At 36.2% G+C, this 23693-nt stretch overlaps 2 protein-coding genes across 2 annotated transcripts in view; both read left to right on the forward strand.

Moving 5' to 3' along the window:
* The window catches only part of LOC311305800 (uncharacterized protein), a 1224369-nt gene that overhangs the window by 657689 nt on the left and 542987 nt on the right, over nt 1-23693 (forward strand). The window lies entirely within an intron of this gene.
* LOC311305916 (protein NLRC3-like) lies at nt 10138-22045 on the forward strand. Its single transcript, XM_084433956.1, has 9 exons — nt 10138-10298; nt 11838-11966; nt 12554-12658; nt 13014-13121; nt 13384-13468; nt 13748-13943; nt 14038-15868; nt 17588-17620; nt 21849-22045. Exons 2-9 carry the CDS (start codon nt 11908-11910, stop codon nt 21901-21903), a joined length of 2472 nt encoding a protein of 823 aa, XP_084290082.1. The 5' UTR covers nt 10138-10298; nt 11838-11907; the 3' UTR covers nt 21904-22045.

Below are 23693 nucleotides of genomic sequence, written 5' to 3' on the forward strand. Positions count from 1 at the left end.
AACATGTTTAAACTAGAGGACAAACGGCTTTAACTAAAGGTTTGTGTTTGAACTCAAAATAACATTTGTATTTGCTCCCTGTGGTTTATTCCATACGCCGTACACTCATTAGTTTCTCCTTTACAGAGACTCAATAGGAGTCGCACCGACACACACACACACACACATATGAACATGATTCATGCTTTACATCTATTATATTTAAAAACACAAATATCTATCCAAGATCATGTATTGTCAGTAATTAATCTAATTACAGGAATTCAATTTAACTTATTTTTTACAACAAAACAAAAAAAAACAGTAATTGAAATATAATAATTTGCACTTTGTTCCACTGAACTCTGATTGTTTTCTCTTCTGTTCCACTTTACAGAGTATATTAATATCAAACACCAAACTCTGACAGATGTGTTATATCGTAGTGTGAAATGATCATGAGAGGAGCAGAAACCATCAGGTGATCCACAGAAGAGTCTCACTACTGTCTATGAGGAGAAATACATGTGTAAATGTGTTTCATAAAGGTGGAAGAGACTCAGACTTCACAATTAAATAAAGCAGCGTGTGTGTTAGCATGCGTTTTCGAAACGTGATATTGAATGATCAATGTTGGTTTAGGATGTATAATAATTATTTATAATAATTAATATAATAATTCATTTTTATAAATATCTATTTAGTTTTGTGTGAAATCCAAGTTGTGGAATTGGGAATGTATTGTTGATTCTGATTTGTATATTTCATTGATATTTTATGTGAAGTTGTACATGTCTTATATATATAAAAAAAAATATTTATAGATTTTTTTGTAAAATCTATGTTTTGGAATACATTTGTGACTCTGATCTGTTATATATATATATATATATATAGCATTATGATATATATATAGATAGAATTATCTTGCTACAGGGATGCAAACACATGTATGGTCAAAAAAGAGAGAGGTTATCGAAGCCCTCGCCCCGCGGCAAATATCCAGATACTTACATAATTGTGATGAATTTAATCCTTTGTAAGTTATCATTTTGCAGTGTAAGATTACAGTTAACACCTTTAAACATTACATAAATGTATTATGTATTTTTATTAAACTTAGTGAGTGTATAAATCAGCAGCAAAAACGTAATTCTTGAAAAAATCTGCATAGTAATTTTATAAAATCTAAATGTTAATAAAAACAAATTACTATTAGTACTCTTATAAAATTCAATCAGGCAATCATAAATTTCACAATATTATATTTATATGTGAATGTCAAGAATTCAGAAGTGTTTATTTATAAAGCATACACTACACTACACAGAAATAATATACAATTAAATTATGCTTATTTTAAATGTATTGTGCAGGCTAGGTATAAAAAAATATAGGCTTTTAATAATATTTCAGTGCGCAAAACCATGATAATACGAAACGCTTCAAAACAGAGCGCACAAAGCGCGTATGCGCATCGCGGGTGCAGAATGATGTGCTCAAAGCAACATGGAGTCTCAGTGTGCAGCGCTGCGCATTTAAAAGTTCACGCCACGGCACAAAGCGAAGAAATGTCGAGCGCACAAATCCTAGTGTCTATCTGTCCAACAGTTTATTGCGCTGTTTGAATACTGAATGGAGAATGATTGACAGCCATTGAAAAATGGTGCGGTCCACAATAGGGGTGTCGCTGAAATCGCTTTACATTAAAATGTTCCTACAGTGAAAATAGGAGTTGACTTGTATTGTAACTGTAATTATATTTTTTCACAATATCAGAAAAATTATCTGACCCCCCCAAAACTGATATTTCTGTCCCTCTGTGTCAGGTAATACAGACTGCATAGGTCATTTTATGAGGATGACACTGAATGAACGACCGACTTAACGCTAACTCACCCCCTGCAATCCACAACTTCCTACAATCCAATGGGACATTTTCACATATACAACATACTTGCTTTCATGCCAACTTTAATCACCACTCAAAATTAAAACGCTGTCGTCACTGAAGCACAAACACTGAAACAGGAGCACATAAACTAATAGGGATTCACTGGTTACACGGATAGTATTCAGTACTTTAGATGCATTTATCAATACATTTCTTAGAATATTTGTAGATTTCTTAACATGTCCTATACACTTACATGCTTGTTTTTGTTTCTCCCTGCACTGTTTCTCCAGTGTAAATATCAGCTTACAATTATAGGCTATTTTCTTAAATATATGTATGTATAAAATGGTAGACATGAATTAATGTATGAATGTCCTTGTGGTCTTTGTATCACATATCACTTTGTTCTTTAGGCCTACATAAAAAATTAAAAAAGTGAAAATATTTAGCATAAAGAGACCGAATAGAATAGGTTCATTGGAGACTCTAAAATTGCCCTAGGTGTGAATGGGAGTGTGAGTGGTTGTGTGATGGACTGGCGACCAGTCCAGAGTGTACCCTGCCTCTCCAAAATGTCAGCGAAAACGCCCCTAGCATCTAGTGCCTGGATTTCAACATGAAAACACAAATTTTAATAAAGGATGACATATTTGTAAATTATTTGTTGGCAATATCAGTTATTCATATTTCTTTGCCTAACACATTTTTATTTATTTTTTACTTCCGTTTCTGTGGTCAGGCTTACGCGCCTGCGCCATTACGGTTACCTTAGCAACTAGTATGAATCTCCCAAACAAGCAATTTTGGCTAATAATAATAACCATAAGACGATGTTTTTGGGCTGAATTAATACAACACGTATTGTGCTTTTGCAGTAGCATGTCTGTTAGGAAGTTACTTTATACTATAGTTCTTTTTGAAACCCTACTTACTCACAACCCTAGTTTGCCAACCAGAAGAACTACATATTTAATGGGCTGTCTATCACGTTGTAATCTGCTTCAGCAGGGAATTGTAGTTTTGTTTTTGTAAATTACTAAAACATGTAAATGGATGTCTGGACTATAAAACTGAGAGTGCACTCATGGGTATGGGTGGATGTGAAACACAGTAGTTTGGTCAAAATTTTAAAATATAAATAATAACTAGGTGAGATTCAGTTTTTACAATTTTTGGTGATGTCCCCTATTGGTGATCGCACCAAACGGTGGCCCTCATGATGGAAGAGTTCAAGAGCTTTATATAACAGTTGGTTTCATCATTGTAGCCCATTCAGTTGCTGAATTATAAGACTTACAACATGCATCAATGTCAAAGTTCAGAGGTCAATATTTCAAAGCAGGAGCCAGGTACAGCCTTCATATTGCAATGCTGTTACTCGGCTGATCAACACCTTTCCAGTGATGTGTTTGGTTTAATCATAATAATGAAATACGACAAAATAAAAGAATTCACTCTGCCCACTCAGCGCTTGTGTCATGCATGCATTTCAAAGACACATGAAGTGGTCTAATGTATAAATGTTCATTAAAATGTATTTGTTGGACACAGTAGCCAAATTCATTAATGAAATGTTTATTTTGACTTATTTGAATCACAGATGTCACTGTGGGCCTCTTGGAACGTTTCTTTTTCGCAAACCCTAACCTAATAAAAGAGTGTTTCAGAGTGACCTGATTTAATATGAATTAAAATACAGAGGTGAGTTACATTAAAAATCATTACAGATATCCAGTGTCCATCCTCCCATCCCATACTTTTATAGTTCATAATTAAGTGTTTTTATTCTGTGGTCATATGGCTAAGTGGCTACATAGACATTTGTCATCTAATTTACCTTATGTAATTTTATTACACTTCCCATTGCAAGAGCAATACAGTAATTAGATTTACTAATTACTTTTGTGTTACTTTGAAATCTCACACCAGCCTATACCACAAGCAGAGCAAGAGACCAAATCATGAGGTCTGATTCAAGGTGTTTCACAAAAAAACATATTAAAACCTGGTCCTTGATCAAAAGACACCTCAGCTCTCATGATATCTTTCAAAAGTCCAGTGCTCATGTAACTGAAGTAAAGATAACTTGATTACAATAGTAACTGTAATGTGATTTCTAAGATTATAAATGTAATCCTGTACATTACCTTGTTAAAGAAAGACATCTGTTTCCATCTTAGTAAAAGTAATCTATACACTGTTCGTAATAACAGTGCCATCTGAAGAGGAAGGGGAATCCAGGGACAGCTCCATCCAGGACAAAGTAAAGTCACAAACTGTATGTCATAATGACACGACACATACAATGCTTTATGAGGTCACTGACACACTTTTAAAACCATTTTTATTGAACAAAACTTCACAATGTGATTGGTAGGACTTGCAACAGTTCACATTATTTTTAATTATGGTACGATTACTCAACACATTATGTAATGTAGTTTTACATATATTTAAAACATTTATTTGTTATTTCCCAAATTTGTCAATCTTTATGTAAAAAAGCTTTGTATAGTTGTATAACAGGTTGCCATTTAGAATCATGGTGCTGTATGCAAAGGCATTTCCATTGTTTGACAGATGAAATGTGTAGGCAAAATATGTGATCAATTAATTAGTGTGTATGATTGATATGTTTCAATAGCCTAACACTGACAGGACATCATGTGTTATTCATAGGAGAGACAGTATGGTTTCTACAGTATATAGAGAAAAGTTAAGGATCAAAAGCTACAAATGTTTTTTTATTTTATTTTTATAAAACTATTCTCTGAATAAATTCCCATTTATATTTTATGTTGTCTTGGATGCTCATATATAATGAAGTGTACAATTCAATAAATAGTGTGTCTGAAAATAAAGAACAAATTCATTCCTCAATGTTTTATTGATGAAAGCACAGTAAACAATGACAAATCATAACTAAACTCGCACAAAACTGACAATAATTGGAGTGTAAAACATGAAAGTATTAATACCCAATATAAAGTGCAAAATGAAATACACCTGAAAGAGGCAATGAATTAATATCAATCCCAATGTATGGATTTACACACAGTACATCAACACACCTTTCCTTTAATTTGGCCGCACAGTAGTGGGAGCAGGACAGCCTCCTTCCACACCTTCATCTGTTAAATACAGGGAAACATTTAAAATATTTAAGCACAATTTATAATGAAGACTGGGCTTTATTTGTCAAAATGTCTTTCCATGACCAACTAAAACTTTGTTTTAGGAATTGAAGGCAGCACACGGTGAGCACTTGATACATAAATGATGCATTATAGGTGAATTATTCCTTTAAGGATAACCAGGTTCTGCCATTAGCAGGCTAAAGCCGCTGAAGGACTTTTACAATCAGTTTGGAATAATGTCATCACAGTGAAGAAATCACAGCTGAAAATAGCCTATCATTCCACAACTTTATAACCTTGAATAGACAGTTGATCTTGCAATTCAATTTCCATCAAAGTGTCTATGGGAATTAGGGTTGCACGAAATTGACAAAATGTGATATTGGAATATTGATCATGAATATTGTGATAACGATATTCATTTAGATATTCTTAAACATATGTAAAAACACAAAAGTTGATTGGCCCCATTTCTGATTTCTCCATTTTTTCGTTGTCTCCCAGAGCCACGCTCATCATGTGGTGTTCTATAGGGCATGTTGCCCTGTCACGTGCATGTGACAGGGCAACTGGCCAATGAAACAATTACTCTAAATCGAATACAACTAAGCCACACAGTCAACGGACGCATCTCTCCACAAAATAAACGAAATATTGCATACTTTCTGCAACATTTTCATATGATATTGCACAACGTGATATTGCAATAATGATAGTGAGTCAATATATTGTGCACCACGAAGAGGAAGACACCGAAACACCCAAACAATGTCCTAAAATATGGGCAAACACAGGCATTATTGAAGTAATGAAACAGCAGCAGTTCATGGAATTTGATGAGAGGTTCTAATCATATAATCGTTTTAAAATGTATATACAGTGGTGGCCAAAATCATTAGAACGGTTAGATTTTTTAATGTTATAAAAGAAGACTTCCGGTCTCCAAGGCTCCAAGGCTTTATTTGATCCAAAATACAGCAAAAAAACAGTAATATTGTGAAATATTTTTACAATAAAAAAAAACTGTTTTCTATTTGATTATATTTTTAAACGTAATTCATTTCTGTGATCAAAGCTGCATTTTCAGCATCATTACTCCAGTCTTCTGTGTCACATGATACTTCAGAAATCATTCTAATATGATGATTTGATGCTCAAGAAACATTTATATATATATATATATATATATATATATATATATATATATATATATATATATATATATATATATGCATTTGGCAGAAGCTTTTATCCTATAAGCAACTTACAGTGCATTTACAGGGACAATCCCCCTGGAGCCCCTGGAGTAAAGTACCTTCACTGCCTTGCTCACGGACACACTGTGTAATTTATTATTATTATTAATGTTAAAAAAAGTTGTGTAATTTTTTTTTTTAGGATTATAATAATAATAAATATTTCTGGACTCTGAATTTGTTTACAGTTTCACATTACACAAAGTAAGAGTATGGTTTTGTGGGGCTTACAACTTATTTATAATACTCTTCATATAGCTCCTTTTGTACCTTTTTCAAGAGAAACTGGGGAGGCTGCTGAAGGTCCTTCTGGGGAGTGGGGTCTTTTCCCCAGGTTCTGGGATTGCTGCTGTGGTTGTACTGAGGGTGCTAAAAGGGACACTGACTGTCCAATTGGGGACTTCGGTGGTCCAATAAGTGCTGCTGGGGGTCCCGTTGGAGCTGTTGGGGGATTAAGCAGGGCAGCAGAGGGAAAGATTTTTAGTGAATAATGACTTAAATTTCAGTTTTGTTTGTCTACTATATGATAGAGCGGCACAATTACTTGTTAAAAGATTGTGATCTCGATTCAAACACCCACGTGATCTTATTTCTAAATGACAGTGATTCTGAGCAGTTGCCATGTATCGGTATGAACATATATGCTCTATATAAATGATGTATGAACATATATGCTCTGATAATATAGTGTATAGGTTATATGCTGTTATAAAATAAATACATTTTCTGTATTCAGATATAACTTTTTTTTATTTATTTTTTAAGTAGGCCTACAAATAAAATGACAAAATGTAGATGTTAAAAGACATTTATATTAAATGTAATATTACAAAACAACACATTCATGAATTGAACCAATTTGGAATTATTAAACAACTCACAAAAATATTGACATAAACACAAAAAATATTACAAGACCTTGTACTCAACAGAACAGATATTGCTTTACCCTCTGAGAGGAGGTCAGATAAATAAAATAGGTTTGAAAGCAGTGAGGCTTGTCTTAAGTGAGACCACACTATGGATACGAGGCCTCCACACACGATAACGTCCTCTAGAAACTGTGTATACTGATTCTGAAACTCTTTAACTGCATTCTCCTCACGACTGTTAAAATAACAACAAACATCTTCACAGAAAGTGCTCTCCTTGCTCATACAGTTCCAGACAGTGACTGACACCATGTATTGCTAGCACTTCTCTTACTGCTTTCTCTCGAGACAAAGTGCTTGTTGTATTCCTCATTTGTAAGTCGCTCTGGATAAAAGCGTCTGCTAAATTAATAAATGTAAACGTAAATGCGCTCACCTAAACAGCAGTTCGCCAGGTAGAGGAGAATGGAGAAAGACTTTATTTGCAAACTAAATAAATTAACTGTCAATTCAAATTATAAATACTATCACGTGATTTAATTTATGGTAAGAATAACAATAATTCAACAAACGCTGATGCGGTTTCTCCACACTGGGACACCCTTCTGGCTCAGCCACTGGTGCAGATTCTCCCACAATGACATGAAACTCTTTACAATAACTCCTAACTTAAACAGAAATAAGAGTGTGTTGTAGACATTTACGTTTGCATGTGTTCTGCATACATCCATACACTGGTGTGTGTTAGACTAGTGATTATGACACAGTGCTCATCATTTCCAGGATCTGAGTTTACCTTGTCAGAGTAGCCATAATGATTGAGCACCTGTGGTCACCAACATCTGGACCCAGAGGTCAATGTGCAGCTAGAGTTAGGGTCAGGTTAGGGTCAGGGTTAGGGTCAGGTCAGGGTCAGGTCAGGGTCGGGTCAGGGTCAGGGTCAGGGTCAGGGTCAGGGTCAGGGTCAGGGTCAGGGTCAGGTCAGGGTCGGGTCAGGTTAGGGTTAGGGTTAGGGTTAGGGTCAGGTCAGGGTCGGGTCAGGTTAGGGTCAGGGTTAGGGAGAGGTACTGGTCCACCACATCCAGATGCTGATAGCACCTCTGCTTCATACCATGAACATGCATAAACATGAACAAACATAGATAGACAAACTCATCAACACTCTTGACTTGTGTCACTGTCCCTTGAATGTGGTTTAAGCTTTCCCTCACAATCAGATTTAATGTGTGGGCAAAGCATGGCAAGTGCTTCCATTCAGCTTTCCGGAAAGCTGCTTTCATGTTGCTGGCATTGTCAGTCACACAAGCAACCACTTTGTTTGAGATTCCCACTCTTCACACTTCTTTTTAAGTTCAGCTGCCAGGTTGTCAGCAGTATGTCGGTCAGTGAATGAAAAGCAGTCAAGAAGAGGTGATGAAAGAGTAAAATGTTCATCGATAAAATGACAAGTGACTGCCATAAAACTTGTAGTTGTCCGAGACGTCCAGGTATCAGTCGTCAGACACACAGCAGAGGCATTGCTGACTTTCACCTTCACCTCTTCTTTAATTCTGCTGTAGAGCTGTGGCATCAGAGTGTTTGATATAGTCTTTCGGTTCGGTAAAATGTATGATGGATCAATTGCCTTCTAGAATCTTCTAAATCCAGTGTCACTGACGATTGAAAAAGGTTGAAAATCCAGTGCAATCATTTTAGATAACTCCTCATCCACTTTGCTTTGTTTGACAGGGCCAATTGGTGTTCTCACAAAGCTTGTCATCTAACTCTGTCTCGTCCTTTGGACACTGGAGCCAGATGAGGACGCAGCAGAGGCCGTAACAGAGGAGACAGCAGCCGTAGAAGCACGACTACCTCAGGCTTATAAAAAAAAAAGAAAAAAACTGAACTTCCGACATTGTCTATTTACTGTGTTTTTTGCCAAGTGCAACACAGTCAGTGACACACTGGGATAGACTATGTGGTGCCTGCCTTTTGGGAAGTGAATTTCCCCTTGCCCTTCCATAGCTGTGCTCTCTTCTTCAGCTTTTTGCCTGTGGGATTGTCCGGATGAGCCGTCTCCAGCTGAGCAGTCGTCACTATCGCCAGCCTCGTCCACTCCTCGGCTGGGCTCTCTGGGCTCTCCGCTGCAGCTGCACAAAGGGGATCTACATCATTTAAAAGAATTATATATGTTTTAATGAAACTATGGCTGATTGTCTAAATGGATTAATCTAACAGCCTATCACACAGTATAAATCAACATGACAACAGTCTCCTACACAAACTCAAACAGGTATGAGGCTCTCGGTGTTTTCAGCATCTGCACCCACACACACACACACACACACACACACAGTCTCACTGTATGAGGACACTCCACATGATCTTCATCTCCACAGCTGCTCTTCAGAGTCACTTCACAAGCTTTCCCCCGTTTCATCTGAGAAAAACTACTGTCAAACACACACTGAAACTTTCTGATTACATTTAAAATGAAAGTTTTTATTCATTTCAAAACACATCATATTTGATGCTACATTTGTATTCAATCGTAAAACATAGAATCCAGAAAAATATAATAAAACACACTTTAGGAAGAAAAATAAAAAATAAATGTGGGCCCTAAATTAAAAGGTAGCTTACTCTGTGGAGTTTAATTGTGAACAAACACATTATGATGATATTTTTGGCCATATCCAGCTCTATTTTTGAATTATGAATCATTTGTGTCCTAATACAAAACAAAAGGATTTAATGTATAATAAATACAAACCTCAGGATGTCAGTCATTTACAATATCCAGCATCTTAGATAATAGTCCAGAAACAGGGAATATAACAGATGCACTGTTGAAATGTCTATTTAAGAGGTTTTAAACAGGATTTAGAGATATATGTGGTATAATATCCCGCTCGAGTGCAGTAGGTTTCGGTGTGCAACTGTTCCAAAACCTCCTGTAAAACACAGGAAGAAGAGGAAAACGAAAGGAACAACATCTGATCCTCGTTTATCACCGCTGCGTCGCACAGAACAGGCCCTGAGAGAGGCGGACGACACTTCCGACGCATAAGATGTGATTTATAAAAACAAACTTGACGGGAAAATGTGCGCATCTGCACGCAAACTGTGACCTATGTGTACGAACGTGTTGGAGACGGAGCAGTTTGGCGAACCGATGGTGAGCTGGAGTTAAATGTCGTTTTGGTCGCTTTTAGACAGAGCATTTTAAGAAAAGTATACATATACAGAAAGATTATACAACTATTAATTTCACTCACCAAGCCTATCACATGAAGCAAACATCCATCCATTCCTACATGTCCGCGCCAGCGAGCGCGCTGGGCCGTTTAGTGAAACTGACGCATTAGCCTACATGTATATTTATTTTATCTAAAATTTATCTAACGGCAGATGAAGGACAACCGTACATCTTCATTATGAGTCATAATCATAAATACAGTGCATGTTCACAATAACAGTTTAAATAAATAAAAGAATGATTTAAAATGTTTTACTTCTGATATAAACATTTAGATTAAATATAATCGATAACGGACGAACGGTTTTATAAGTCTGAATATTTTTTTGGCGTACGCCATTTTTGGCTTTCGGGCGCACGTACACTTTTAGTAAGGATCCTACGCACAGTTTTATAAATGAGAGCCCTGATACCCAAACCTGTTACTCACTGGATTTGATCTGATCTATGATCCAGTAAACATTTCTCCAGATTTAGCACAATGCCTCCAAATCTAATAACACTCGCGGCCATTTATGTGTTTAATCCACAATCCATCGAGACCAGCAAGAGATTCTGAGAACGACGCGCGCGGACTGACAACAAGCGTTACTGAGTTTAAAATACTTATAAATTCATATAATTATTATTATTAATACATTCTCCATTAAAGTCATTTGTAATTATTAGGAACTTTGTATATAAAGCGTGATTTAAATGTGAAGTTACAGAAGGCTGTTCTTCTGCTACTCCGAACAGACGAAGAATCTGCCAGAAATTACAATCTTTTGAAGTTAAAACATGTAGTTTTATTGAGAAAGGTTTATTGAACACGAATATGTTTCTGAAAGTTTTCCCCCATTTCCTCTTCAGTTTTAGGCTGTTGTTTTTGTGATGTGAAATCGAAAGTATTTTTGAAGCAGACATTTACAGTAGACAGACAGATGAAGCCTGACGTCAATGAACAACAATCTGCTGTTATTAAACTGAATATCTCAGTTCATATATAGCAATTATGATTAGTAGTTATACAGTATGTCTATTATAATTCTGCTTACTTTTACTCAATCAGTTATTTTAGGATCATTTGAAAGTAATGAAATCAATCATCATTGTGAACTTGAAGTAATGATTAAATGACAAATGATTCAACAATTAATAAAGATTGGGTAAATATGATTGTAAAATGATATTAAACTGTAATAGAGAATATATCAAATCATCTTCAATTTTCCCACTCAAAGTTTTAAACACAATTTCTGTTCCCCAATGAATTAATATTTAGAGTCAGTTAAACACATTAAACAATCAGAAATGATTAAGACCATTCGGTTATTTTACATGGCAATATATTTGTCTGTAACTCACTTTATTTTATAGATTGTTTCTGCTGTTGCTGTTGTTAATGATAACTCCACATTCTTCATTATTGTCTTAAATAAGATGTTCTTCATCTGTGTAAAATGGTGTCATTTCCAGGTGATGCTGAAGGATTGAGTGTTTCCAGAAAGCAGTGCTGATCAGTTTTCAGTGTCAGTTTAGCTGCAGTATGTCAGAGGAAAGAGGAAAGGACTCTCTCTCTCAGATGAGTCTCTCAGAGAAACACAGGTAAGACTGTGTCTGTTTTCATCAGTTTAAACTCCACTGGACTTTGTGTTTCCCTGTCAATAACACAACTTTCAGCATATTTGCACATGCTTTGAACAATTTCTATTTTTAACTTCTTAAATTAACTCTGACATTGTCTATAAAGCCCTGTTTGCTCTATAGAAAATATCACAGATAATAACCTTCTAGACGCTGAATTAATCCAAATAAATGACTTCAGTTTTTAGATCATACAATTATTGACAGACATTAGGAAACAACTATACACTTAATTTAATTCAAGTATGCTAACACAACTGTGTCACACAGACATTTCTGCTCTCTATTTCTGTCAATAAACAAAAACTTGAAATGTTCTCATAAATTAGAGTGAAGTATTTTTTAACATATTAAATCTCTCTCATATATATTAAAGAAATCGTTAAACTAATGTGAGCCAGTAAAATAAAATAGTAGTTAACTATAAAACAGTAAATTGTGTGAGTGTGTGTATTTCTGTGGAGGATTAGATTAAGACACAGATGTGTTTCACACACAGTTGATCCTCCTTTACTAAAGTGTTTTCTCTCTGTTCTTTGTGTCATCAGTGTAAGATCAGGCTCACATGTGTCCAGCTCTGTGTCTCTGAAGAGTGATCAGTCTAAAGGTAGAGGACCAAACTTCAGTGAGAAAACACCATCATATAATAAAAGGTATTTTGTGTGTTTACATTGCATTATATTGTTGTATTATTTGTCTACAGTGGTGTATGTGATTGAACTTGACTGATAAAACAATAAGCCACAATAAAACTCAGTTCCTGGGAACCTTATGAAACTCATTCCAGTAACACAATTACACAGGCAGCCACAAGGAGACACAAATACACTATGGAAAATAGATCATGGAACTAAACATGTACATGTTTATCCATCCGACTGTAGTCATAAATGGACAAATACACAGCTATACTGCATTTAATTACTATTTGCAACATTAAACCTTTTCAAATGAGACTAAAGTATCTCCTGTAGTAAAGTGTTTTCTCTCTGTTCTTTGTGTCATCAGTGTAAGATCAGGCTCACATGTGTCCAGCTCTGTGTCTCTGAAGAGTGATCAGTCTAAAGATGTAGAACCACTAAACTTCAGTGAGAAAACACCATCATCTAATAAAAGGTATTTCATAAGTTTCTAATTTTTTGTCACACGTTGTCTGTGTTTAAAAGTTGTATCAGCGAATACCAATCATGAAACATTTCTAGATCCAATATTTATCATTATTTATCATTGAATCATTTATCATGATATTTCTTATTGACTACTCTGATAAATATTTGATCTGGTAAATATTTATCAGAGTATTCACAGCTAATGCTTTTTCTCTTTCTGTGAAATTTTGCCTGGAAAATCAGTATTTATTTGATTTATTTGATTACAGGCTTCAATATGAGACATTAGACTCAGACGTTCAGACTCACAGGAACCACGAGAATTTCAAAGACAATCTTCTAGGAATCTTCCAAGTAGGAAAACACATTTTTATAAATGTTTAATATTCTAACAAACAATGTTATTGAACAAAGACATTTTATTTAATTCCTCCAGATCCATTTTTTCCTCTGAGGCACTTATATATATATTTTTTTTATTTTTCTATTTGTTAAAAATATCAGTTGGTTAACATGTTAGTCTTTTAACTGGATTTTTTTATAGATATTATAGTTATTGAATAAATTGTGTTGACAAAATGTAGATGTACAATTTGGTTTAAATTGTGTCTTTTTTCTTACTTTTGTTTGTAGGATCTTGAGATCAAAATAATTACATTTCTGAAGAATGAGCTGGAGAAGTTTAAGAAAATATTACAAAAGGAGAACACACAACACTTTGTGAAGGACTTTATTGAGAACAGATCCAGTATCAAAGAATCAGCTCTTGATCTCACACTACATTACCTGAGAGAGATGAAGCGAGATGAAGCTGTTGATGCTCTAGAAGGTTAGAGACTCATGATCATCTCTCTGATTGTCTCTTATAAATGTAGGAGAGAAAATGAAGACTAAAACTGTCTATTTTCTGTTCCTGTGTTTAGATGAGCTGCTCTTCATTCCTCAGCTGAAATGTGGCCTAAAGAAGAAGTTTCAATGTGTGTTTGAAGGAATTGCGAAGCAAGGTGACTCCACACTTCTGAATAACATCTACACAGATCTCTATATCACTCAGGGTGGCAGTGAACAGGTCAATACTGAACATGAGGTGAGACAGATTGAAGTTGCTTCCAGGCGTCATGAAGCACAAGAGATACAGGTTGAATGCACAAATTTGTTTGAAGCTCCTGAACAAGACAAGGAGATCCGAACTGTACTGACAAAAGGAGTTGCTGGCATCGGGAAATCAGTCTCTGTGCAAAAGTTTGTTCTGGACTGGGCTGAAGGAAAAGAAAATCAAGATATCAGCTTCATATTTCCTCTTCCATTCAGAGAGATTAACTTAAAGGAGAAAGAAAAACTGAGTTTGATGGACCTTATAACTAAATTTTTCCCAGAGACAAAAGGACTGAACCTTACAAGAAGGAATCAGTTCAAAGTGCTGTTCATCCTTGATGGACTGGACGAATGTCTCCTTCCTCTGAAGTTTGATCGTAATGAGACGTGGCGTGATGTATCGTCACCAGCCTCTCTGGATGTTCTCCTAACGAACCTCATGAAGGGAAATCTGCTTCCTTCTGCTCTCATCTGGATCACCACCAGACCAGCAGCTGCCAGTAAGATTCCTCCTGACTGTATCGACCGGCTGACAGAGATACAAGGATTCAGTGACGCACAGAAGAAAGAGTACTTCAAAAAAAGATTCACCGATGAGAATCAGGCCAACACAATCCTAGATCACATTAAACAATCAAAGAGTCTATTTATCATGTGCCACATCCCAGTCTTCTGCTGGATATCAGCCACGGTTCTCCAGAACATTCTGGAGGAGGAAAGAAATAATGATGTGAAAAACACTCAGGCTGATGAGATCTCTAAAACACTGCAGGAATCAAACACTGAAGACACTCCCAAGACTCTGACACAAATGTACACACACTTTCTCCGCTTTCAGATCCAGCAGAGCCACCGAAAGTATGATGGAGAATACACACCAGATGTTTCCTGGGATAAAGACGCCATCCTTTCACTGGGGAAACTGGCGTTTCATCAGCTGGAAAGAAACAAACTGATCTTCTATGACACAGACCTGGAAGCCTGTGGTATTGATGTCTATAAGGCATCAGTGTACTCAGGCATGTGTACCCAGATCTTTAAGGAGGAAACGGGGATCATTCTTGGTACCATGTACTGCTTTGTTCACTTGAGCATTCAAGAGTTTATTGCAGCCGTTTATGCACATCTGTTTCTAGACATCAACAAGACAAGTGTGTTTGATCATGAGTCTACAGAACAGGAAAACAGAAATGAAACCATGATTGATTTTCTCAAGACTGCAGTGGACAAGGCGCTCGAGAGTGACAATGGACACCTGGACCTTTTCCTTCGCTTCCTCCTCGGTCTGTCGCTCCAGTCCAATCGAGGACTCTTACGAGGTCTGTTGACACAGCAAGACGGCAGTGACCAGAGTAACAAGGAAATAGTTCAGTACATCAAGCAGAAATTAGAAGATAATCTTCCTGCAGAGAGATCCATCAATCTGTTCTACTGTCTGAATGAACTGAACGACCAAACTCTGGTGAAAGAGATTCAGACCCACCTTAGCAAAGGAAGTCTCTCATCTGGTGACCTTTCACCTGCCCAGTGGTCTGCTGTAGCCTTTGTGTTGTTGACATCAGAGGAGGAGCTGGAGGAGTTTGAGCTTCAGAAATTCAAGAAATCAGACGAGTGTCTCATTAGATTATCGGCAGTCATCAAAACCTCCAGAAGAGCTCTGTAAGTCTTTTAATATATTTTGTCATGTTTTGCTCTCATCTGAAAAATGTTTTTATCTACATTACTCTATAGTGATTCCTCATCATGAACATGAACTTATCCCTGTAAAGCCTGACATATGAAATAATAGTCTGAATTTTTTTTTGTGTGTGGAGACAGTTTATCAAACTTTTAGACAAAATATATGTCACGACCTCCCCGTCTAGGGTTAGGAATGCCAATGACAAACAAAAGCATCAATTATATTGATGCATCTATCCCTTCTCCTGTCCCAGCTCATCAACAAATACAAAACGAAATGTGTCAAAAGGAAGCTTTTTATTAACACAGGAATGGATAACAGGAAGCGAAAATCTTCAGGAGGGGTTCAAGCCAAAATAACAAACAGAAATGGTTTTAACTAAAGGGAATTAAAATGTAATTTACCTGACAAAAGAAAAACCCCAAAGTAAATACAAAAGACTTCCCTTACTCCCTAACTGACCATAAACAGGAGAAAATAACTCAAGAAAACAAGAATGGCAACCTCCTCCCTACGGCTTCCAAAGGAAACTAATTAAACATCAATTTAATAACATAAATCAATAACAGCTTAAGTAAACAAGAAAATATAAATAAAATATAACACAAAAGAGGAACTTACGATACCAAAGTAACAAAACAAATGTCCTCATAATTCAATGGTTGACAACCCCACACAGGGAAACCTCACAGAACGAAACACACTCCAACATTTAGAACTCCAACAAGAAACTAAATGTCTGGGGCAGGAGATGAGGGACAGAACAACAACGGAGCTCTACGACGCGCGCCCAAGAAGCTCTCCTGCATTCTTCTTCTTCTTCCTTGGGTTTTTAAGGCAGTTGGTATCCAATATGTTACATTACTGCCATCTACTGACTGTTATCATGTCACCTCTTATTTATATTCTTCTCTCCAGTCCAGTCCTCTTTAAAAAATCAAACAAATATTGCTTTCCTTGCTCACTCTTTCCACATCCTAATATACTTTTTACATTGTACTGTCCTATACCGATTTCTTGTAATTTATATTTCAACTCTTGTCTTTCTTTTATAAATTTCCTGCATGACATAAAAATGTGACTAACTGTTTCCTCCTCTTGACATTCATCACATTGACCTGTGGGATGTTTTCCTAACATACGAAGAGTTCCATTTAACTTACAATGCCCAATCCTAAGTCTTGTTATTACCACTTGTTCTGTCCTTCTATTTGACATCTCTCTTATACTACCTACTTTATTTTGAATCATGTATAACTGTCTTCCTTTACTTTCATGATCCCATTGCTGTTGCCATATTTCCATTATCTTTTTCCAAACTAGACTCTTCCCTTCTGATTTTGACAATTTAATTTCAATGTCAACATGCTCTTTTTTTGTTGCCTTTTTTGCCAATTTATCAACTGTTTCATTTCCCTGTATGCCCACATGTGCTGGTATCCACATATATGTAATATTTTTCCCTTGTCTACATAACCTTGAATTTAAAAACAAAATTTCATATAATAGTTCTTGATGACTACTAGCTTTTCCAGTCTTCATACTCATAAGAGCTGATACTGAGTCACTGCATACTAGAACATTAATATCCCTGCATTGTTCAATCCATTCTAACGCAATAAGTATAGCACATAGTTCAACTGCATAAACATTTATGCTGTCAGATGTTCTTTTGCTAATTCCTATCTCATATTTAGGGATGTATACAGCAGACCCTGTCACATCTGTTTGTAAGTACTTTGACCCATCTGTATAAATCTCAGTATTGTCTTTATACTTATTCTTATATTTATAATATTCATTGACTATATCTATATTTCTGTTACAATCTTTAATTACTAAAAGCTCTAGATCAACCTTCGGAATTTCCAATGTCCAAATTGGCTTAACAGGCCATATCACAGTATTAGCAAATCTTTTATTACACTTCCATTTCTTTTGCAATTAAATCACCTGTCCAGCCAAAACTTTCTTTCTTTCTTCTCTCCTTTTCCCAACACTTCTGTAATACCTTTTTTGTTGGATGACTTTCCTCATGCCCTCGTAGATTTATCCAATAGTTTGCACTTAGTTGTTTCCGTCGAAGCCACAATGGCATTTCACCTCCCTCCACCTGAAGTGCACATACTGGAGAAGTTTTAATTGCCCCTAAACATATTCTTAAAGCACACGCTTGCACAATATCCAATTCAGCTAACGTTGTCTTTGCTGCTGACCCATACGCAACACTCCCATATTCTAATTTAGATCTTATTAACGCAATGTATATATATTTTAAAGCTGAAACACTTGCACCCCACTCCAACCCTGCAAGACATCTCATCACATTTAGCACTTTCTTACATTTATTAACTATATACTTGATATGTTCTTTCCATGTTAGTTTTGTGTCAAAGTATAATCCCAAGAAACGAAAACATTCTACTTTCTCTAATATACTTCCATACATTTTCAACTTAATCTCCTTATTCTTCTTTTTATTTGTAAAAACCATTACTTTTGATTTTTCCACTGAAAACTTAAATCCCCATTTTATTCCCCAATTTTCAACTTGATCAATTCCTTCCTGCATCTTCTTTAAAATATACTCAACATTTCTACCTTTCTTCCATATAGCACCATCATCTGCGAATAAAGACCTCCCTATATCCCCTGGAAGATTTATATAAATATCATTAATCATAATGGAGAATAACGTTGGACTAACCACACTTCCCTGTGGTGTTCCATTTTCTACATTATATTGCTTTGATAAATCTACCCCAATTTTCACCTGAATATTCCTTCTATTTAAGAAATCCATAATCCAATTAAACATTTTCCCTCCAACTCCCATTAAATGTAATTTGATTAAAAGACCCTCTTTCCACATCATATCGTATGCTTTCTCCACATCAAAGAATACTGCTACTACAGTTTCTTTATTCACTTGTGCTTTCCTTATTTCCTCCTCCAAAATTATCACAGGATCCATTGTATTTCTTCCTTTTCTAAAACCACTTTGACATCTAGCCATTTTATTTCTACTTTCTAAAAGGTATATTAGTCTTTCATTTATCATACGTTCCATTATCTTACATATATGCGATGTTAATGCGATTGGTCTGTAACTACCAGGATTACTTGGATCCTTTCCAGGCTTCCTTATTGGAATAATTATTGCCTCCTTCCAGCTTTGTGGAAGTCTCCCTTCCTCCCACACCTTGTTGTATAAATTTAATAATTTCCCCAAACTCTCTATACTTAGATGTTTTAACATACTGTAACACACTTCATCTTTTCCTGGAGCCGTTTTCCCTGACCTATCCAGCGCTCTCTGCAACTCTCCCATGCTAAAAGGAGCATCTTGTTCCTCATCCCCATTATCTTTCCTGCATATCACATCCTTATACTGTGCTTTTGTTCTTTCTGTTGCTATTCTTCCTTCCTCTGACAAGTTATTAGAACTGTTTACACTAACAAAACGTCTTGCCATCATCTCTACCTTTTCCTTATTTGATATCGCATTTTCATTTCCTTCAGTCAGAACTGGATAATTCCATTCTCTTTTATCCCCCCCCATCTTTTTAATCATTCCCCATATTTCACCTATTTGAGTTGTACTTCCTATTGTGTCACTGCTTCTTTACATTTTCCATCCCACCATGGCACTGCTTTCTTTTTACATGTTCCTTTACTCTTGGGAATGGATTCTGCTGCTGCTGATATTATACCTTGCTTAATTTGGTTATCTAATATTTCAACACTAACTTCATCTTTAATTTGCCTAAACAATCTATTACTTTCCTCCTGAAATTTTCCCCAATCAGCTTTCTCAAAAATCCATTTTCCACTTGCTTCCCCAATACTCCATACCACCCCTATATTTATTTTACACCACACCGGATAATGATCACTGCCTATTGTGCCATCCTTATGAACTGTCCAATCACATCTTGCTGCAATTTTATTTGAAACTAATGTGAGATATAATACTGATTCTTTTCCAGTGTTAACATCAATTCTTGTACCTACACCATTATTTAAGCACACTAAATTCTTCTCATCTATCATTTCTTCTATTACTTGACCATTGTAATCACTTTTTTCACTCCCCCACAAAGTATTATACCCATTAAAATCCCCACACCATATAATATTATTACAATTTTGTCCCTCTATCTTTTCTAGCTTAATTTTCTCTAGTCTTTTACAAGGATTATAATAATTACAAATCACCAACTCTCTCTTTCCTGCCCAAATTTTCACTACTACATACTCTTGTTCATTTCCCACTCCTAAGATTTTATACGGTATTCCTTGTTTTATAAATGTAACACACCCTCCTCCTCCCCCCTCCCTTCTATCATACCTTACCGCCACATAATCATATAAAACAAAATCCAATTGAGGTCTTAACCAAGTTTCTTGAATGCACACTATCTCTGGTTTTTCTACCCTACTACCAACAAATTGCTTAAAATCCTGCCCATTAGCTAAGAGACTTCTCGCATTCCATTGTAAAATCAGCATTAGGATTAAAAACCTAATCATGTTGTCTCCTGACTTGCTTGCATCCTGAGTTCATCATTTATTTCCTCCCACTTCAGCCCTATCATGTCCAAATGGTGTTCTGCCGCTTTCACAATTACTTGAATTCTTTCTGTTTTTGACTTAATCTCATGTGTTGCATTAATTACTCCTGCAATGAATGTAACCAGTTTCTTTTTTTCTATCCATGCTTTCCTCATCCCTTGCTGGTCATCCATGTCCTCTTGTCCTTTATTCACTCTTCCCTCTATATTCTGATTCATCTGTCCCTTCATCTTAACTGCTTCAGCATATGACACCTTCTCTTTTAGTCTTATCTTCTGCACCTCCACCTCTTTTTTATGTTCTTCACATCCCCAGTATGCTGCACTATGACTTCCTCCGCAGTTACAACATTTAGGTTTTGTTCCCTCACCACACATCCCATAATCATGTTCACCTCCACATCTAGCACACCTTCTTTTTCCTTTACACATTTTAGCAGTATGCCCAAACTCCTGACAATTGTAGCATCTCATTGGTTTCTGTACATATTCTCTCACATTATATCTTACATATCCAAAATATACCTCTTTTGGCAACTCTTTCTCCTCAAATTCAATCAGTATTGACTCAGTGTCCTTTTTCTCTATTCCTTTGGTCAATCTTTTGACACTTTTCACTGTGAATTTACTCACTCTCATGTTTTCCAGTATTTCTTTATTATTGACATTAATGGGAATCCCATAAATCACTCCTTTACATCCGTTATCTCTCTTTTCTCCAACTTTTACAACCCTCTGAACCTTAACTTTCCCAATATATGTCATCCTTTTAGCTTTGTCCAACTGGGTCTCATTTTCACATCCAATTAGCAGATTCCCAGATCCTTGCATATTTCACTTCCCCAATTTGACTCTTGATGATTTTTGTTAATTTAATCGGGTCAGTTTTCTTAACTCCGCCTTCTTCTTCAAATCTGACAACTACATTCAATATTCCTTCCTTTACTGTCTTTCCCCCTTTTCCACTTCCATCACTTTCTAAATCTCCAATGCTAGATGCATGATTTTTTTTCTTTCTTTTCCGACTCTCTCCCTTCTTTCCCTTACCAGCACTTTCCCATTCATTTAGCCTCCTCTCATCTTCCTCACTACAAGCCATGTTATTACTCTCACTATCAGAGTCATTCCCTGCCATCTCCTACAGATTGCGAGGAACTCCGTGAGACCACCGTTCCGGACCTATACAGGCCGTCGGTCGATAATCCCACTGCAAATTCCTCACACAACCCTTTTTCTTTTCCTTCTTTATATTTATTTAAACTGTATTTATATTACCTTTACTTCTCAGTCCTAGTCTTTCCTCCTAGTAACTTGTCGCTATGTTTGCCTCCGTGTCAGTCAAAATACTTCCGCTCACGTCAGTCCGCCCTATCTCCCTGTCCAGCTCTCCTGCATTGCCGTCTTTCTCAGCTTATCAACACTCCCGCTCATCAACGTGATCTGCCGCAGCTGAACCCAATCAAGCCTGCACAGAAGGAGAGGGAGGAAGAGAGAGAGACAACGAACTGCACAACAACATATCACATCACAAAATCAAATAATAAAAGAAATAACATTACGTCCTGGGACGTAAGACCATGGAAAAATGTTTGCATGTTTTGTATCAATATGATACACCAGACTGTTATGACTTATATAGACTTATATATTAGCTCATACTCATACTTGAGGGGGAAAAAAGTACATATTTTATTCATATACCCAAACTGGGGGAAAGAATGCAATTTGGTACAGATGTTTTTTATATTGCTAAAATGAAAGATGAAATTCTGAAAGGTTATAATATAAAACATTTATATTTTTATAAAACAGGCTACTTAAATAAAGTACATATACATTATCGGTATATTATTAAGTTTATTTAAAAAGTGTTTATGTAAAAAATGTACACGAATGTGCATTTTAATTAGTGGTGCACGATATATCGGCCGCTGATATAATATCGGCCGATATGGTTATTTTTTTACACATCGGTATCGTTCCGATGTCAAAATAGGGCCGATGTGAACAGGCCGATAGTCATTCCTGTGTATTTGACCTGTGAAGTTGAAGATGAAGATTAAGTTGATGATGCTGACTAATGATCTTCGCAGTAGTGAACGTGCCTGAGAGAAATGCACATTTCATACGGATGACATAAGCAGAGAACAGTCTGTTTTCTTTCGTTTTGAATTGTTCTGTTTAAAAGTACACATTTCAAGCTTTCTATATATGTGGTTTCGGTTCATTTATAAGACGAGCTCCAGGTTCACGCGCTGGCGCCTCCGTGTCGTGATTAAATATTTTCTATTTACTTCTTATTTTTTAAATCCAGGCAATTGGTTGATGAAACATTGATCAAAATTAAGATACAATTAATACAAAACGAAATAAAATTTAAAGGGGTCATATAATGCCATTTTTGTACAAGCTAATATGATTCTTTAGGGTCTAAATGAAAAGTTTGTAATATACTTTAATTAAAAATTCTCATTAGTATTGTAAGAAAACACAAATTTTACCTGGTCAAAAACAGCTCTGTTTTCAGCACGCCGTTCAAGTGCATGTGTCTTTAAATGATAATGAGCTTTGCTCACCCCGCCCCTCTGATCTGTGCGTACACCGTTTGTAACACAATAACACAATAACCATAACGCGTTGTTCATTATAAACGTGGGATTATGAATTATATTGAGAACGTCGTACATAGAAAACATGCCGTAATGTACCCTGAGTGTAAAAATAGCCACATTCATCGTGAAGCGTGCAGCAAGCGATTTGCAAAGATTAATATAAAGATTAATATAAAGCTTAATAAAACGTTACTCACTTCAGTTCTTCTGGAGGTGCAGTAGGAACATGAAGTTGGTACCGATCCTTTTTTCAGGAACAGCTTTTAGCAAAACCAGCTTTATACTGACCCTCGTTTGTAAAGCAGTCTGGTGAAATGGATTCGCGCAAACATGAAAGCATTGCTGTTGATCGTGGGGAATATTCCCTTCGAAGTACGAAAACAAACTCAGCCACTGCGTCTTCAGCGGTACGGATTTAGGAACATCAATATGACTGCTCTGTTCGTTATTACACCCAAGAACAGAACACCACAAGACGCCATTCTGCTCAGTGCTCCAGCTATCAACAATGACGTGCCGGTCCGCGCGGGCTATGATTGACAGCTCGCTCACGACGAGGGCGGGGCTGTGTTGAAACGCTACTGTCAATCAACAATCGTGGGAGGGGCGTCGATTTT

This window comes from Rutilus rutilus (assembly GCF_951802725.1).
Source record: "Rutilus rutilus genome assembly, chromosome: 1".
In the NCBI taxonomy this organism is placed as follows: domain Eukaryota; kingdom Metazoa; phylum Chordata; class Actinopteri; order Cypriniformes; family Leuciscidae; genus Rutilus; species Rutilus rutilus.